Source organism: Malurus melanocephalus, unplaced genomic scaffold (genome assembly GCF_030028575.1).
Source record: "Malurus melanocephalus ecotype Western Australia unplaced genomic scaffold, MMel_1.1 scaffold_334, whole genome shotgun sequence".
Lineage (NCBI taxonomy): Eukaryota > Metazoa > Chordata > Aves > Passeriformes > Maluridae > Malurus > Malurus melanocephalus.
This window is the reverse complement of record NW_026623566.1, coordinates 819,460-835,082: the sequence shown is the minus strand read 5'-3', so window position 1 is coordinate 835,082 and position 15,623 is coordinate 819,460. Positions and strand designations below refer to the sequence as shown.

The following is a 15,623-nucleotide window of genomic DNA, read 5'->3' as shown; positions in this document are numbered from 1 at the left end:
CTTTTTTTTAATTTGATTTCACACACAGTTATTAGCATAACATAATCTGTTTCAGGATTGTCTTGGGGATCATCACAAAGAAGAACATATTAGAGCATCTCGAGCAACTAAAGCAGCACGTCGAACCCTTGGTGATTAGATATATCAGATCTCATAATTAGACACATTAGAAGTCAGGAAGCATGAAACTTGTGAACTGTTCAGGGCTTTTATGACATCAGCTGAACAATGAAATCTTCCTATGCTCAAAATCTGTATTAAACCATAAAACAACATGTGCAAAATCCTTTTGTAGAAATGAAGCTGTAAATGTGAACATACTGTTAATCACAACATTAAAGCAAAGTAAACTAGACTTTCTGGTACTTGTGTTGTTAAGATCACACAGATCTGCTGGTTGATCTGCTGAATTCCCCAGGTGGGAAGGCATGCAGCTAGGAGTACTTTTTCCCTGCCAAATTTAGATTTTCATATATGCCAATTTCTTTTTCTGACCTGGACAGCTTTAAATAGCTGTTAAATAGCAAGGCATCACATCTTTTGAGAAGCAAAGACAAGCATGTTTTAATTGTATCATTAGATCTTCCCTGTAATCCCTCTTTATCAACATGATTTTAAAAATTTCTTATTTTTTAGTAAAGTCCTGGGATTTTATGTAAAGTCCTGTGATTCTGCCGCTGTTACCTACAGCAGCGTACAGAATGTGCAGTGATACCCTTAGCCACCAAGTGGCCCGCTACTATGTTGACTGCTGACTTCAGAATCTAGATATGATTTTAACCATTATGTTGTGAACTAACCCCTTAGATAGGTGGTAGACTTTGTCTTAATTGGGACATGGGTTGCTAGTTTCATGTCTACTAAACATCCCCACCATGTTTAGCTGCTTAAGTGCAAAACATGCTAATTATGTTCTCATTTTATGCTAATATTTCACAAGTATTTCATGCATCCTTTAATAAGACAAACTGAAATGTACTAACCAGAATAAAACAAGGGCAGCAGCTCATTTATTCTGCTCTTTGCTTCTCTTGTGATATTATCCTTTCAGACAGTCTCACTCTATTTGATGTTTCACAGTTACAGTTATAAAAGACCCTGTCATAAGAGCACAGTATCTAAGTTGAAAAATTAAAATTATCTTTTACTATTCATAGTTAACTTTTTTCTGATGCCATGGACTCCAAAAACTAATTAACTATTATTTACTTTACAAAAGTTTCATGGCCAGTACCATGTGCTCCTATGCATACATTCAACCTGAGACAGTGTGTAAGACTGGAAGGATCTTTCTGGTTTAAAAAAGGAGGGAAGGGGAGTGTGATTGGCTTGATTTGGAGCCATCAAGCAGTACATCACTTCTGATGGCTAGTTTGGAACATGCCTCCCTTGCGAAATGAGATCAATATCACTTCTTTTTCATACCTCTCTTTTCTTTGTCCCTCTTTGTTACTTTTTTGTTGGCATATGCTAATCAAAATTTGATTTTTGTAGAAGCAAAAAGTTAAATAAAAATTGTAATGGGCTCTACTTGTATGACTTGTATTTCATTAAAATGGACTACAGCTGTCAGAGACCATCTGAAACAGTGTCTCAGCATTGCTGTGTTTTATCAAACTGGTGGTTCCTCAACATTTTGATAAATAAAATGTTTCTGTTTAAATAAGAAAATCAGGCTGTTTACTTTTGCTCTATTCCTGTCAACAAAAAGGACTTGGCTACAGATTTGTTCTGCTTCATTATTTTCCTGCTTGGATTAATATCAGTCTTCCATTTATCCTTTTCAGGCGCCTCCTTGGCATTATAACAAAAAAAGATATCCTCCGTCATATGGCCCAGACGGCAAACCAAGACCCCGCCTCCATAATGTTCAACTGAAACCCATAGCTGAGGAGAGAGAGGAAACGGAAGAGGAGGTTCATTTGTTGAATAGCACAACACTTTAGTCTGGGGAATACTTGTAAAATCAGAGACGAGAGCTGGGTTTTTGTGTAACAGTGCTGCTGGCAATCAGGAGTCAGTCTGGGGGAGCATGTGGCGATGAGGAAGGCTGATGGGAGTGTGGGAAGGGAGAGCTGCTGTCGTGCACTGGATGCGTCCTGAGATATCAGGTCTGCCATGATAGTGCAGTGGGTGAGCCGTGCAGTGGTGCCATTCTCCAGCCCCAGCCTGGTACTTCAGCATTGAAGAGATGTGTTATTAATCCCTGTTTCTGGAGGGATCGTTCTGAATTGAGCCATCTTGTGAAGACTGAAAGGTCTTGCCCTTCTTATCATTGAAAACTGTTGTGTTAACTCATGAAACGTATTAACTATTACACGTCACATTTCTACATTCCAGAAGAGCTTTATTTCTCTCTCTCCTGAGCCGTAACAAAGCCTCTTTAAAATTGGTGTGCCCTTTTGAAGCAGTTGTTTCTCATATTGAGATGTACTGTGAGTTACTGAGGTGTGATCACAAGAAGGGAGGTTTTTCTTGTGCCATTCAATGTCTAAGTTTGTAAATCATGAAATGATTGGGGTAGTGCAGATCCACTGCAACAAAACCAGATTGAACAGGTAATACCTTGCCAGAACCATGTGAGACTTCTCTCAACCTGTGTGCTGTCATGATAAGAGAAAACTAAAACCAGGTGAAACTAGTATTTCAAAGAAAAATACTGGTTTTGCTGCAGAAAGTATCAATAATGTGACCTGGTCTTATGCAATTTTTGTATTATTGAAAACACTATAATATATACCAATGTTGTGCAGTATAAGGAAAAATACTGCTATTCTACTAGTTTAAGAGCTGGAACAATTCTGTATACGTGTATCTGGTAAAAATGCATGCTACAACACTGGAGATCTTTTTTTTCCCCCTGTGAAGTTGAAGAATGATCATTTTTATTTTTTCTTCTCCACAAAAGATGTTCCACTTGCTGACAAGGTAGAAAGAAATGTAACTCATAATTTGCACTAAATGTATATTATTTTTCTTGAAGTTTTACCATTCTTTATTTATATTTGTATGAATTTAAAAATCTATTAAATATGAATCAGCTAATATCTCACATAACTAATTACCTTTTTAATGTGATTTTATAGAATAATTTATAATCCTCTGCAACTAATGGAGGATTAGCAAATGTTTACAACTAGATGAAGGGTTTCAAGAAAATGGCTTCTTTATGATCCAACATACATTCAAGATCATTTTCAAATGTAACTTTCACTGCCGTTACTTTGGATTTCCTTTTTTCTTTACTAGCAGATAACTGGAACAGTAAGGTTTTGTTTTTAAAAAAAACTGCGGGGTTTTAAAAGTAATAGAAGAAAGCAACTATTAGACTGCTTTTGACTCCTTTTTTCTTTTGTCTCACATACATAGAGGTGCAAATTATATGTAGTCACACCGGAGCAGCAGGGCAGAATTGAATCCAGTACTTGAAACTTTGGCTGGACTTCAAAATTTGGCAGCAACTGAATACACACACTCAAAGGTGAACTGACAAATCCCTAACTTCTTTACAGTAGATTGTTTTGTTTCCTATTCATTTTATCAGACCACCACATGTGCATGCAGAGGAAAAATGGCAAAATGCTATAAGCCTAAACTAAGGAGAAAAAAAATTAAGAAATCTGGCTGACAAAAATCATGTTTTGTAATGTGGGGTTCAATAAAATTTCTTTCTTTTAACAATTATGCTCACAAGACTACAAAAATGGCAAAAAAATAAACACTGAAAGTCTAACATAATAATTTAAATATCTCTAAGGCATTCATCACAGTTACCTCAAACATCTTTATTCAAAGTATTCAGTATGATTTTATCTCAAATACAATTAACACAATGAACCAAAATTCTTGTACTTTTGACAAGCTGCACAATTACTGGCTGTGCTTAAGTAAGTGCACTGTTAAATTTTAACTGATTTTTCCTAGTAAAAAACTGCCGTCTACATTTTATCATCTCATATCTAGCAGCAACTGGAACCAGTAGAAAGTGGAATGTGCTAGGGAGATCACAGTGATCAGGCCCTGTATTAAAAAATGTTTGGTACTGAAACAGGGAATTAGGCTATATGAAAATGGGAGCATGGCAGCAATCAGCTGTACTCTTCCACATGAAGTTAGTGCTAGTGGTTAAGAATTTGCTCTGTTACATTGCATAAGCTTGAAGAAGAGGAAGCTTCATAAAGAGCAGGATTTGGCCCATTTACAGAAAACTGCTCTGGAAGTTGTCTGTGCCACTGATTCCCGTTGTCTGATTTTTTTTTTTCTATAGTGGAAGAATACAAACTCACTACATGTACAAAAATCAGTTTGAAATCTGATGCTATTGTAAAACACTGCTGTGTGTACTGTATTAACTTGCACCTAATTCTGCAGTCTGCACTGTCTGAATTTAAATACAGTTCACACTGCTGCTGAGTTTCATAATTTCTGTGTGGATCCTGAGTGCTGCATATAAATTGTGCATCTCTGTTTACTCCTCTTAACCTGCTAAGCTTTCCCTGTTGGCATTTAAAATGTCTTCTGGTAAACATACAGTAGAGGTTCTGGTAATGAAGTATGTGTGCCTGTACTGTGCAACAAAAAATTTCTAACATGAAACTTGCAGCGCCTTACTCAAGTTACTAATTTGAGAAAAAAAAAGTGATGGATGGGAGGGGGAAAGTGTCAGCATTTTTTTTATTTTTTAAATCATTCATATACTGGTTCATGAAGAATGCATTCTTTGTTAATCTGTGATGTTGCCTAGAGCTGTATTTAATATTGATCTTAATGTTTTTATTTATAATAGTGTGGTAGAACTGTATATCATTACAGTAAAAATTCTCATTACTGTGATGATTTAATCAAACATTAAAAACTTCTGTATGACCATTTATTGTTCTGTCATGTTTTCACAAACGATATTTGTGTTGATTTTTGCAGTTATTTTCCCTGAGAAAATTAACAGCTAAGAATTTTATGTACAAAACTAGTACAAAGATTTGATGAAAAGAATGGATTTTAGGAGATGCAGTATATGCATTGCCTGACATTTGGCTACAAATCAGTAGCTACCCCTACCAAACAAGTCAGCCTTAAGTGGGGCATTTTTGTTTTAATTATAGAATAGTTGGCTTTCTGATTTAAAAGTTAAAAGTGGACAATCCTTCCATTGTCTAAACTGTTMATGATGTGTATTTCACAGAATAACTTGGGTTGGAAAGGAACTTAAAGATGTTCTACTCTTAAGCCTCTTGTGATGGGCAGGGACACCTTCCTCTAGACCTAGCTTTGCTCAGCTCCCTCCATTAAACACTTCCAGAGATGGGGCATGTACCACCCTTCTGAGCAACACATTACAGTTTCACCACTCTCATAATAAAATCCTCCCTGAGTCTAGCTGAATCTACTCTAGTTAAAACCATTATTCCTTGTCCTAGTGCAGCAGGCCCTGCTGAAAAGTCTGTCTCCAGTTTAATTATACACAGCACATCACATATTCTGCAGTGGGTGTAATAGATTTCTTTCTCCAGCAGGGGTTAATAGATCAGTATAGGCATCCAGTCTTAGGTCCTCATTTTTGCAGATCTAAGTTCCTATTTAAGTTACAGTTCAAAGGTTGAATTTTTAAGGTCCCCTCTAACTCAAACCTCTCCAAGATTCTACACTTTGAGTAGAAAGTACTCATAGAGAGCATTAAGATAAAGGTCTCCTGTATTTGAAACATAAAAAGAGGAATAAGGAAGGTTCAAGAAATACAGAAAAGAGGTACTAAAACCAAACCTTAGGCCTACGGAAGAGTGCCCATATGTTTGTGCTTGAATAAGTGGGACATTTACGTCATGAGTGAAAGGGGTGAGGTCATCAAATTTACAAAAGTAGCTGCGGCATGCAATTATCTTGTTCATTTGAAATTCAAGATACTTTTGAAGCACTCAAATCTACATTGTACCTCCAACGCTCCCTTCTACCGTAAAGTAACATAACTGACATTGCTTTGCTGAAAAAGGTAAGAATTACTTAAATTTGAGAATGATGCCGTGCTAGCGGCCTATAATCTTTGTAAGTAGTAATTAATATTACCGTCATTAGTAATAGTGGGAATTTCTACCATCGAAGTCAAGTCACGGTATGTATGGGAGCAGAGCTGTTGAGTAAGAGCAAGTGTTATTTTCCGTTGTTACCTGGACTGTTACTTTAATCAGTTGCTGGAGAATAAATCTCCCAAGTGCAGTAACATGAACATAGAACTGTGTGCCAACAACCTTGAAAACAACTAATTTGCACCTTGTACAATATCAGTTTGGTTTCATTTTTAAATTTTAAAACCTGAGATGGCTTCTTCTGATTACCAAGGTAGCAACTGCTTTGGAATTCYTAATTTCTTTTGTAATGTAATAAAGTTAGCATTTCCTTCATCGCATTAGTCTTCTCCCACTAGAGCCAGCTCCAGCAATGTAGGAGCAGGGATAGTGCTCCGCCAGAGAAGGGAACGCTGCAGGAAGGGAATGCTTTACCTGCAGCGTGGGACACAACCGGGGAAATGAAGAACAGCACATCTATCAGCTGGAGCAGGGCCGTGGGGGCTCGGATGTGTACGGAACAGGCAAGCAGTAACCGAGCCACACCGACCCAGCCCTGCCGTGAGTCGCTGCCCACCACCGGGCCTGCAGGTGCTCCAAGCAATGCTGGGCAGCAGCCTGCCCTTCCCCTGCTTCCTCAGAGCCCCAGACCCGGCCCAGGCTTGGCTCCCCGGGCCGGCAGGCAGGGCAGGGCAGGGCAAGGTGGGTGCCAAAGCCCTGCCCGGGGACAGCTCTGCCCCACAGCACCTCACCCCGGCCCCACTCCCCGTCCCGGGCGCACCACACACAGCCAGCTGGGAAGCAGCATGTTCCTTAGAAAACCTTTACTGATCGCAGGGGACACCGCCACCGAGTACAAAAGACCCACAAACACACATACACACAAAGACAAGCCCGGACCCGGGCGTGCAGGGCCACACCCCTCGCCGCTGCAGCCCCGGTGCCCGCTCAGGGTGCCAGCTGATCCAGGTCCTCCTCCCGCCGGTTGCTCAGGTGCAGCTCGATGATCTCGGCAAAGAGATTCCTCTTCAGCAGGGTGTAAGCCAGGGGTAACAGCTGGCCCACCGTCTTGTGGAAGTACTGCAGGAGAGAAGGGAAAAGAAGAGCAGCCCCTTTGGCGTTAGTGGCTTTGTTTATCCAAGGAGCAGCCCCACCTCCTGCTTCACTCAATTCAATCACTCCCACAGGGCCCAGCACACCCTCACCATGCAGGGGTGCATGGGCTGCCCAAAAGGGCAGGCTGGGGTGCATGGGCTGCTGCAGCAGATGGAAACCCGACTGTTAGCAGCGCGAGAGATGATGGTCCCACTACAGCATCCAAAGCTCCAGCCTGCAGTTGAAGTCCCCTATCCTGTCACAGTCCCATGTTTTGCCCCATCCCACAGTTTGAGGAAGGGCACTGAAGGAAGCAGCCCTTGGGGGTATTTTCAGTAACCATTTAAGCACTTCAAATGTATAAACGTCAGAGCATATTTAGCATTTGCAGTGACTAAGTCCATTGTACCTCTCAAACAAAGGGGACAAGATTTAAGTCCTTTTCTTTGTCTTGGGCTACAGATAAAGGGTGTTTCTCTGGCTCCGTAAGCAAAAGAACAGAAAGGCTCCAGTCAGAGCTGGAAAACATCTCCTTGTAGGAGMCCCAAGACAGGCAGGGACCTAACTATAGCATCAAGTGTGAAGCCACTGTTTATTATGGTTACTAAACTAGAAATGAAGGTTTCTAATTCTAGAAAACRGCTGCAAACTTACAGATGTGTCAAGCTGCAGCATAAGACAGACAAGACACATGACAGTACTGTAAACACAAATTTTCACTGCAGGACTTTGTCAGTGGTGAGTCTCACATGCTGAGAAGCACAAAGCGTGAAAGATCAGTATTTGCCTCCACCCCTTCGGACTGCTGCCTTCAGTGCCCTTCCTGTTGAAGAAAGGATTTAAGCAACGGAAGCAGCCTAGTCTGAAAGAAGGGTTCTAAAGMGCAGCGTATCAAAGGAAAATACCACACATTTTCAGATTCTGTCTGGAACTTAAGAGAGCAGAAAATAGTGTATGGAAAGAGCAGTGAGTTTCCATCACTTCAATGGCTAAACATTTTAACCAGCGTTCAGCACAACTCTTTTGGGCCTACATGTAGTATTGCAAGACTTACCTTTCACATACTCCAAAGCACCACTTAGCCAATACTAGTTTTACAAGCAGCAGCTATTTTACAGGAGTGTTTCTGTGACCTTCCATTCATATTAAGTAGTTTTGAAACTTTCTAGCCATAGACTGATTACAGCCATGACCCTTTTCATCAACAGGCCAGTGGATAATACAGAACAAAAAGCATTAASTGTAATTTTTATGTTACTAAATGCTATTAATTCAATCACCTTACTGATGATATTCGCTGTTAACAGAGAACTAGGGAAGAGACCCAGGTGGCAGTCTTTGCTTCTGGATTGCAGGATTGGGCTTTCATGCACACATTCTAAATTCGATGTGGAATGATGTCATGTGACATTTTAACATTCTTCATGAATTAAAAATATTCTCCTAGACCTCTACAGTTCCTARGGATAATTAATCTACAACAGAACAACTTCTAGTCCATGTATAAAATAATGCWTAATTTTGTGAAGTATGACTGTTGCAGTACTCACATGTGATCCATAGCAAAACAGGTCCATGCCCAGTTCATACCCCATTCCATAGTCACATTCATCATTAGCAAACTGAACAAAGGTCAGCATTTCTTGAATGGGTGCAAAGGCCTTCACTCTCTCCTCATCAGTGGGAGCATCAACAATGGCCTTGCAAATTTTTTTAAGATTAGCTGCAAAAAAAGAAGATAATTAGATGTTTAAATAAAGAAATTTAATACTGCACAGAAGCAGTCCGTGGCAAAACTATACTCATGTGTCACACTTAAATGTAAGTGTGTAAGTGGGCACAACCTGAACTGCTGGTGAAGCTTCCTCCTTTCCCTGGAGGAAACACTCACTCCTGCCCCATGCCCATCCCTCTGTTCCTCATAGAGGGAGACAAGCATTAGTTGGTGAAACTGCATCAAGGAACTGATTCCAGTTGAAACAAACTGGAAGAAGAGAGTAGATAACAAACCTGTAAGTCCCTGAATGTAGTTTGTTTTTTTGGATCTACTTCCTGCATGGCTGTGCCAATATAAAAGGTCATCTAAACTACTACTTCAGGAATTAGTTTTTCAGATTTAGCATGTTTCACTGATTCYCATCTGGTTCCTTTAAAGACAGTACTTTGAGCTCAAGTGGGACTTCTACTTTTTATTCCCACCCTGCAAATTCTTTAAATAGAAAATATGAATGAAGTTAGTATTTTGCAGAGCGTGGCTGGGGGTTGTTCACTTAAAAAAAGCACAAGGATACAGTAAACAAGATATTTACCATTTGTTTCAGGAAGTTCTCTGTATCCAACGTCATTTTTGTCTACAGGAACAACTAGGCCTGCTCCATGAAATGCTTTGGTCACCACCTGAATAAAGAGATAGGAAATGGAACATAGCACCGTAAGACAGTACTGTGACATAAAAATCACTCACCTCACTGAACACTAATACCTGACTGCTGGAGGTCAAACCTAATACCTGGCTCCAGGACATCAACTTGGTTTCAAATTATATTGCAGTTACTTTCAAGTATTGAAGTTTGACTCCAGTCAAGTTCTAAAATCTAGAAACCTTTGCAGTCACTTGTGTAACTGTACCACATTTGTTTAGTAACCTCCTACCATAATGATTTTTGATAGGTATGCAAAAAACCTCTATTATTATCCATATCATCCTTAATGGTTCTGTTTCTAATAGATTCAACCCAACTGTTTACAAAAACCTTACTTTTAAAGCAGTTTTCTCCATGCCCTCCATTTCTTTTAGTTTTCAGACTACTGGGTTTATTGTGTTTTTTTTTTGGTGGTGGTTTGTTCTTTTTGTTTTGAATTGAATGTCAAGCTATGAATTATGAGAGTAAAATGTTTTTATTTCATTTTATTACTCGGAACACACTTAYAGTAATCTTCCCTCTCTTGAAGTTTTATAGAGAGCTGATTACCTCTGGAGATTCCTAAATGAAGCACCCTTACTGACCAAAAGGATGAAAAAACACAAACAGGAAGTGAGTGAAAAAAATTTAACAGAACTTAGTTCTCTCCAGTGGATGAGGAAAGTCATACTTTCTTATCTCTCTGTTTCATCTTCAGGGTTTTTTGTTCCAGAGAATAACCCAGTTCTTTCGCTGTTCTTGTTAGCTTTTCATCTATGTCCTTCAAAACAGCATTTTTCTTTTTATCAGTCACTTCCTTAAGTTTTTTTGACAAAAATAATCTGCAAACAGAAGAAACATGTCTTAAAGAACTTAAGAGAAAGCCAAACAAGTTAATAGCCTTTTAAATGCTAAACCTCCAGATCTTACAATGAAGATTAGCAGTCCTGTGTTTATTTATACAGAGACTTGAAAATGCAAGCCTCTTAACAAGAGGAAAGAAAATAGTTTGGCACAGCCAGTACCTGGGCTCTTCTTATCTGTATCTGCAGTACAATCTAGTTTATGCAATCTACGGGTGCTGAAAGTTCTCCAACCCTCAGTAACTGTTCATCTTTCTATCTTAAGAATTCAGTTTGCTGCTTCAGTGCCATATACACCATTTGTTATCCAAGTCACGCACACAAATACACATTTATGAGTTTCCCTATGGTACTTTTAAAAGTCCTTGTTTAACTCTAAACTGCACAAGGGTTCTTTTGCAGAGGCCATCTTCAGTCTGCTTTCACTGACTGACATGTGTCTGTCCTTAGGGAGCTTTCCATTTTTAACCAGCAGGGGTGAGATCAGTTGTTTACATTCCTGGCACAGGAGCATGTAGAGCTCCATGAATCATACTGAACRAAATATCCATGTAACTGTTATCCTGCCACAGGTCAGAAATGGTACTTCCTGTAGATATTAGATACAAAAATAATGTATTTTTATGTAGGCAAGAACATGAGGCAGATGCTGCTCATCTACTATGATACCCAGATTTCCTCAACCAGTGTTTGAGATGCCCTTTCTTTACTTATAAAGTATTTTAACACACCCAGAGGATATTTTTTTCAAATGCAGAGCCTGTAACTACCAACATATTTAAAGAATGTCGCAATTAACACTTAGCTAATTTACTTCTGAAAGGAAAATGCTGTCAAAAAGCCTACAAAAGCTTTTGAGAGAATTTTAAAACTTGTCAGCAGGGGCAGAAAATAAGTGAGGGCTTCTGAAGGAAGACATATAATAAGTTAGCTTAATTATTCCACATCACACCTCCCAATAACCATTTCTCTCTATTCTATTTATAAATAGAAATATGAACCTTACTTGACTGCAGCAAAGATATTATCACCAACTTGTGAAATCACACAACCCTTCTTAGCTTCATTTGCACCAACCCACACTGGGAGCTCATCTGGCACATCCCTGTTGATGAAAAAGTACACACAAAATAGCCAAGCTGTGTCCATTTCTCCTATTTCTAAGTAAAACTAAATTTGGCTCCTCACCATGCTGCCATCTCTTTCAGAAACCTACCAAGACATACCCCTAGATCTAGAGCTCTAAAATCTTACAGCAAGCCTTGAAAARAGCTCATATCCATACCGGCAGAGAGAATAAGCTTTCCCTTTTGTTCATTAGATTTTCTTCCTGGTATCATGTCAAAAGTTCAAGATCAGTAAGTGAAGGTGCTCTGGATGGCTGGAGGAGGCAGTTTAATAAATATTTATATTTAGTCTTCAACCCCCATTCTCGTGACCTTTTTTAATAAAAAGATAGCAAGCTATATGCTAATATTCTACTAAAAAAATAGAAAGGTGATAGCACACAACCTTCAAATCAGGTTTCATGGGAACAAAAGAGGACAAAAGCTATGTGTAGTTATAGTGGAGCAACAGGACACAAGGAAAAAAATACCTGAAATATCCCATGTGATACTGTGTTCTGCTATCCCCAACAAGTATAGTCTGAAATTCTGGGGGATCATAGAAGAATCTCCAATGAAGACTGAAGTTCACATCTGTTGATTTAGCTTTTTTGTGTTTTCCAGCAAGAATATCATATGGTCCAACCAGCTTAAGTCCAACACTTGACACAAGTGCATCTGAAAAGCAAGCCAGAGTTATTTACATTCAGGTGCACAGCGAGATCATGAAGTTCTTGTGTTGCTCAGGTTTCAAAAGTTTCCATATATTCAGTCAAACACTTTGTTTAGTAGACAAGGAAAGCTAAGGCATTGTTTTCCCGACAGCTTTTATCCAGGAGTTATTACACTTCTCATAAGAAGTAGCCATCAACAGTCTAATGTCTGGATAGAGATCAGTGATGAGCAGTGTCCCTCAGGGCTCTGTACTGGGACCACTATTGTTTAATATTAATCTTTATCAATTACACAAGACTGGTTCAGTGAACCTCAGCAAATTTGCAGATGACACCAAGCTGAGGGATGCAGATGACACTYTTGAAGGATGGAATACCATCCCGAGGGACAGGCTTGAGAATTGGGCCTATGGGACTCTCACAAGGTTAAAAAGACCAAGTGGAAGATGATGCACCTATGTCAGGGCAACCCCTGGTGTTAACACAGGTTGGGGATGAACAGATTAAGAGCAGCCCTGCCCAGGACTTAGGGCTGCTGGGGTATGAGGCTGGACATGATTTGGCCATGGGCACTTGCACCCCAGAAAGCCAGTCATGTCCTGGGCTGCATCCAAAGCAGCGTGGGCAGCAGSGTGAAGAAGGGGATTCTGTTTCTCTGCTCCACTCTGGTGAGACCCCACCCGCAGTGCTGCATCCAGCTCTGGGGTTGTCCACGCAAGAAGGACATGGACYTGTTGGAGTGGGTCCAGAGCAAGGTCATGAAGATGATCAGAGCAGTTGTCCTGTGAYGATGGGCTGAGAGGGTGGGGGTTGCTCAGTCTGGAAAAGAAAAGGCCCCAGGGACTTTACTGCAGCCTTTCAGTACTTTAGGTATTGAAGGTAGGGACAAACACTTTAGCAAGGCCTAGAGCAAGAGGACAAGGGGTAATGGATTTTAACTATACAAGGGTAGATTCAGACTAGATATAACAAATTTCTTCCAATGTGGGTGGTGAAACTCTGGAACAGGCTGCCTAGAGACATGGTGGATGACCTATCCCTAGAAACATTTAAGGCTGGGTTGGACAGAGCTCTGAACAACCTGGTCCTATTGAAGATGTCCCTGCTCATTGTAGAGGGTTGGACTAGATGACCATTAAAGGTTCCTTCCAACCCAAACCATTCTGTGACACTGAAAGATGCTGTCATTTCTAGAGCACACAGAGATGCCACATTCTGTTATATAATAAACCTGAGGAGGCTGAAATACAGATTTAGTAGTGCTTGTACTGAATTAAAGTCTTCATTTCATCCCACCAGTGAGGAGATTGTAGGTGCACAAGAAGCTGAGAGAGCATACAGCTGGGACAGCTGATCCCAACTGACCAAAAGGGACATTCCATACCACATGGCATCATGCTCAGCATGACAAAGCCCTGCCTTCTTGAAGATGGCTGAACACCTGCCTGCCAATAGGAAGTGATGAATTAATCCCTTGTTTTGCTTTGCTTAGGCACGTGGCCTCTACTTTCCCTATTAAACTGCATTTAGCTCAACCCACACATTTTCTCACTTTCATCCTTCTGATTCTCTCCCATCTCACCAAGGCAGAGTGAGCAAGTGCATTTGTGGTGCTCAGTTGTTGGCTGGGATTAAACCACGATATGAGGAAACATGAATTCCATACTAAACATTTTAAATGAACCTTCAAGAAAGGCAGATTTAGACCACATTTAGTCTCTTCGTACAACTGAAGTAGTCACATTTTAGAAAGCTTGAAGTGTACATCTTGGTGATTCTATCCAGCATTTTAATTTACACTCTATCGCAATTGAAAAACTGAAGCTTCACTAGAATACACCTGACCACCTCCAGTTTACCTGCCTTCAGGCTGCTTTTGGGAGTGAAAGTTAAAAGAACCAAAATTTAAAACCTCACCACTTGGTTTCTCAGGATCTAGTTCCTCACAAAACTTCCAAAACTGGTARAAGTCCTCAGGCAGTCTAAGCCGATAGCATGTTTCTGCTTCTTGGCAAAGACTATCTGGAATATCTGTCTGATCTGATCTTCTCTTCTTGACAGCTCCATTTTTTTCAYTCTGTAGATTAAAGAAAGAAAAACCATCCCAAAACAAGAGTTAATCTAGTTGTTTTCTGTCACCTCTACCAAAGGATGCTACAAAGCTTTTATATTAASGGAGGAACAATTATTAAGTTCTTTAGGGCATTTTTGTTAGTTAAAGCAGCATATATACAGACTAAAACATGTTTTGGACAGAATCCATTAAAAGGGCAGTCTGACATGTGCTAAACGTGTCTGAAGTACCAAACTGCTAGTTTGATATTAACGGGTCAATATAAGTTAATCAAGCRAAGGAGCAAAACAATCCCAATGTTTAATGTAATTCTACATTGTTTTAAAATTACCATTTCCCATCATACTGCAGACTGCACACTTACGTTTGTGTTTTACAGACAGTAGGGACACTATTTTGTCAAGTCTGATTAAATAACGCAACAAAAATGCTCTAGTCTCTACTATCTAAACTACTGTGTCATTCAACATCATGACCACTGCAGTTTTCAGTGTAGCATTTTAAAGGCGATTTATGCTGARGTTGTTTTTAAAAATGATTTACGTAAAGACGTAAACTGAAGCAGGCTAGGAAATGACCCTGAAAGATAGCCTCAGCTACCCCATTCCCAAATAAGTCTCCACGAATTGGTACGAATCGTTACTCCCCCATATTTAAAAATAAAAAAAAAGGGGGGGGGGGGGAAGCAACAAGGTTTCTTTCCTGTTCTCAGAAGCGGACAATGCGGGGGGTGACACTTCACCCCTCAGGCAGTGCCGCCTCCTGATAAACTGGGACACGGCGAGTGTCCCCGTTCCCAGCCCAGTCCCGCCGGGATGATGCGGCAGCCGCTGGGCACAGCGCACCGGGCGGTCCCCGGGAAATGCCCAGGTGGAGGAGCGGCTCCCGCGCAGGAGAACGCGGGGCCCTGTGACTTTCCCAAAGCCACGGAGCAAACCAGAACGAGGGGCAAGGAGAGAGAGGACCAACAGACACCACAAGGCACCCGCGGCCCTCGGAAGTGGCTCTCCCGCCTACCCGGGCGCCCTCAGGGTTGTCCCCGCTGTCCCCGCCCCACCTGCTCTCCGGCCGGTCCCGCCGCGCCGCGCGGCCTCCGCTTCCCGCCACCTGCCATGCGCTCCCGCCGCCCGCATCCCGCGCGCCCGCCGCGCCTGCGCAGCGCCGCCTCAGTCCCGGAGCCGGCCCGGGGGCCGCGGGGGGACCGGAGTGAGGGGCGGGGAGCGCCGGAACCCCCCGGGTGTGACATCCCCGGGTGTGACACCCCCGGCACAGCGGCGACTCGGGGGGCAGCTACAGGGCACGAGAAGGAGCGCAGCAAACCCGTGATGGCGACTGCGGCTGGTGCTGGAG

The 15,623-nt window shown here is 41.2% G+C and overlaps 1 protein-coding gene and 1 long non-coding RNA gene across 2 annotated transcripts; one reads left to right on the top strand and one right to left on the bottom strand.

The window, feature by feature from the left end:
• Nucleotides 1-6: 6 nt before the first annotated feature.
• On the top strand, nucleotides 7-4,869 carry LOC130580433 (uncharacterized). The gene is made up of 2 exons (XR_008966103.1): nucleotides 7-131; nucleotides 1,788-4,869. It is a non-coding gene; the product is annotated as an uncharacterized LOC130580433 (long non-coding RNA).
• Nucleotides 4,506-15,417, bottom strand: LOC130580432 (histone PARylation factor 1). The gene is made up of 8 exons (XM_057377925.1): nucleotides 15,331-15,417; nucleotides 14,117-14,276; nucleotides 12,017-12,203; nucleotides 11,426-11,524; nucleotides 10,248-10,398; nucleotides 9,464-9,551; nucleotides 8,705-8,877; nucleotides 4,506-7,139 (listed from the first exon to the last, which is right to left on the bottom strand). The coding sequence occupies exons 1-8, from the start codon at nucleotides 15,385-15,387 to the stop codon at nucleotides 7,008-7,010; spliced, it is 1,047 nt and encodes a 348-aa protein (XP_057233908.1). The 5' UTR covers nucleotides 15,388-15,417; the 3' UTR covers nucleotides 4,506-7,007.
• Nucleotides 15,418-15,623: the final 206 nt, after the last annotated feature.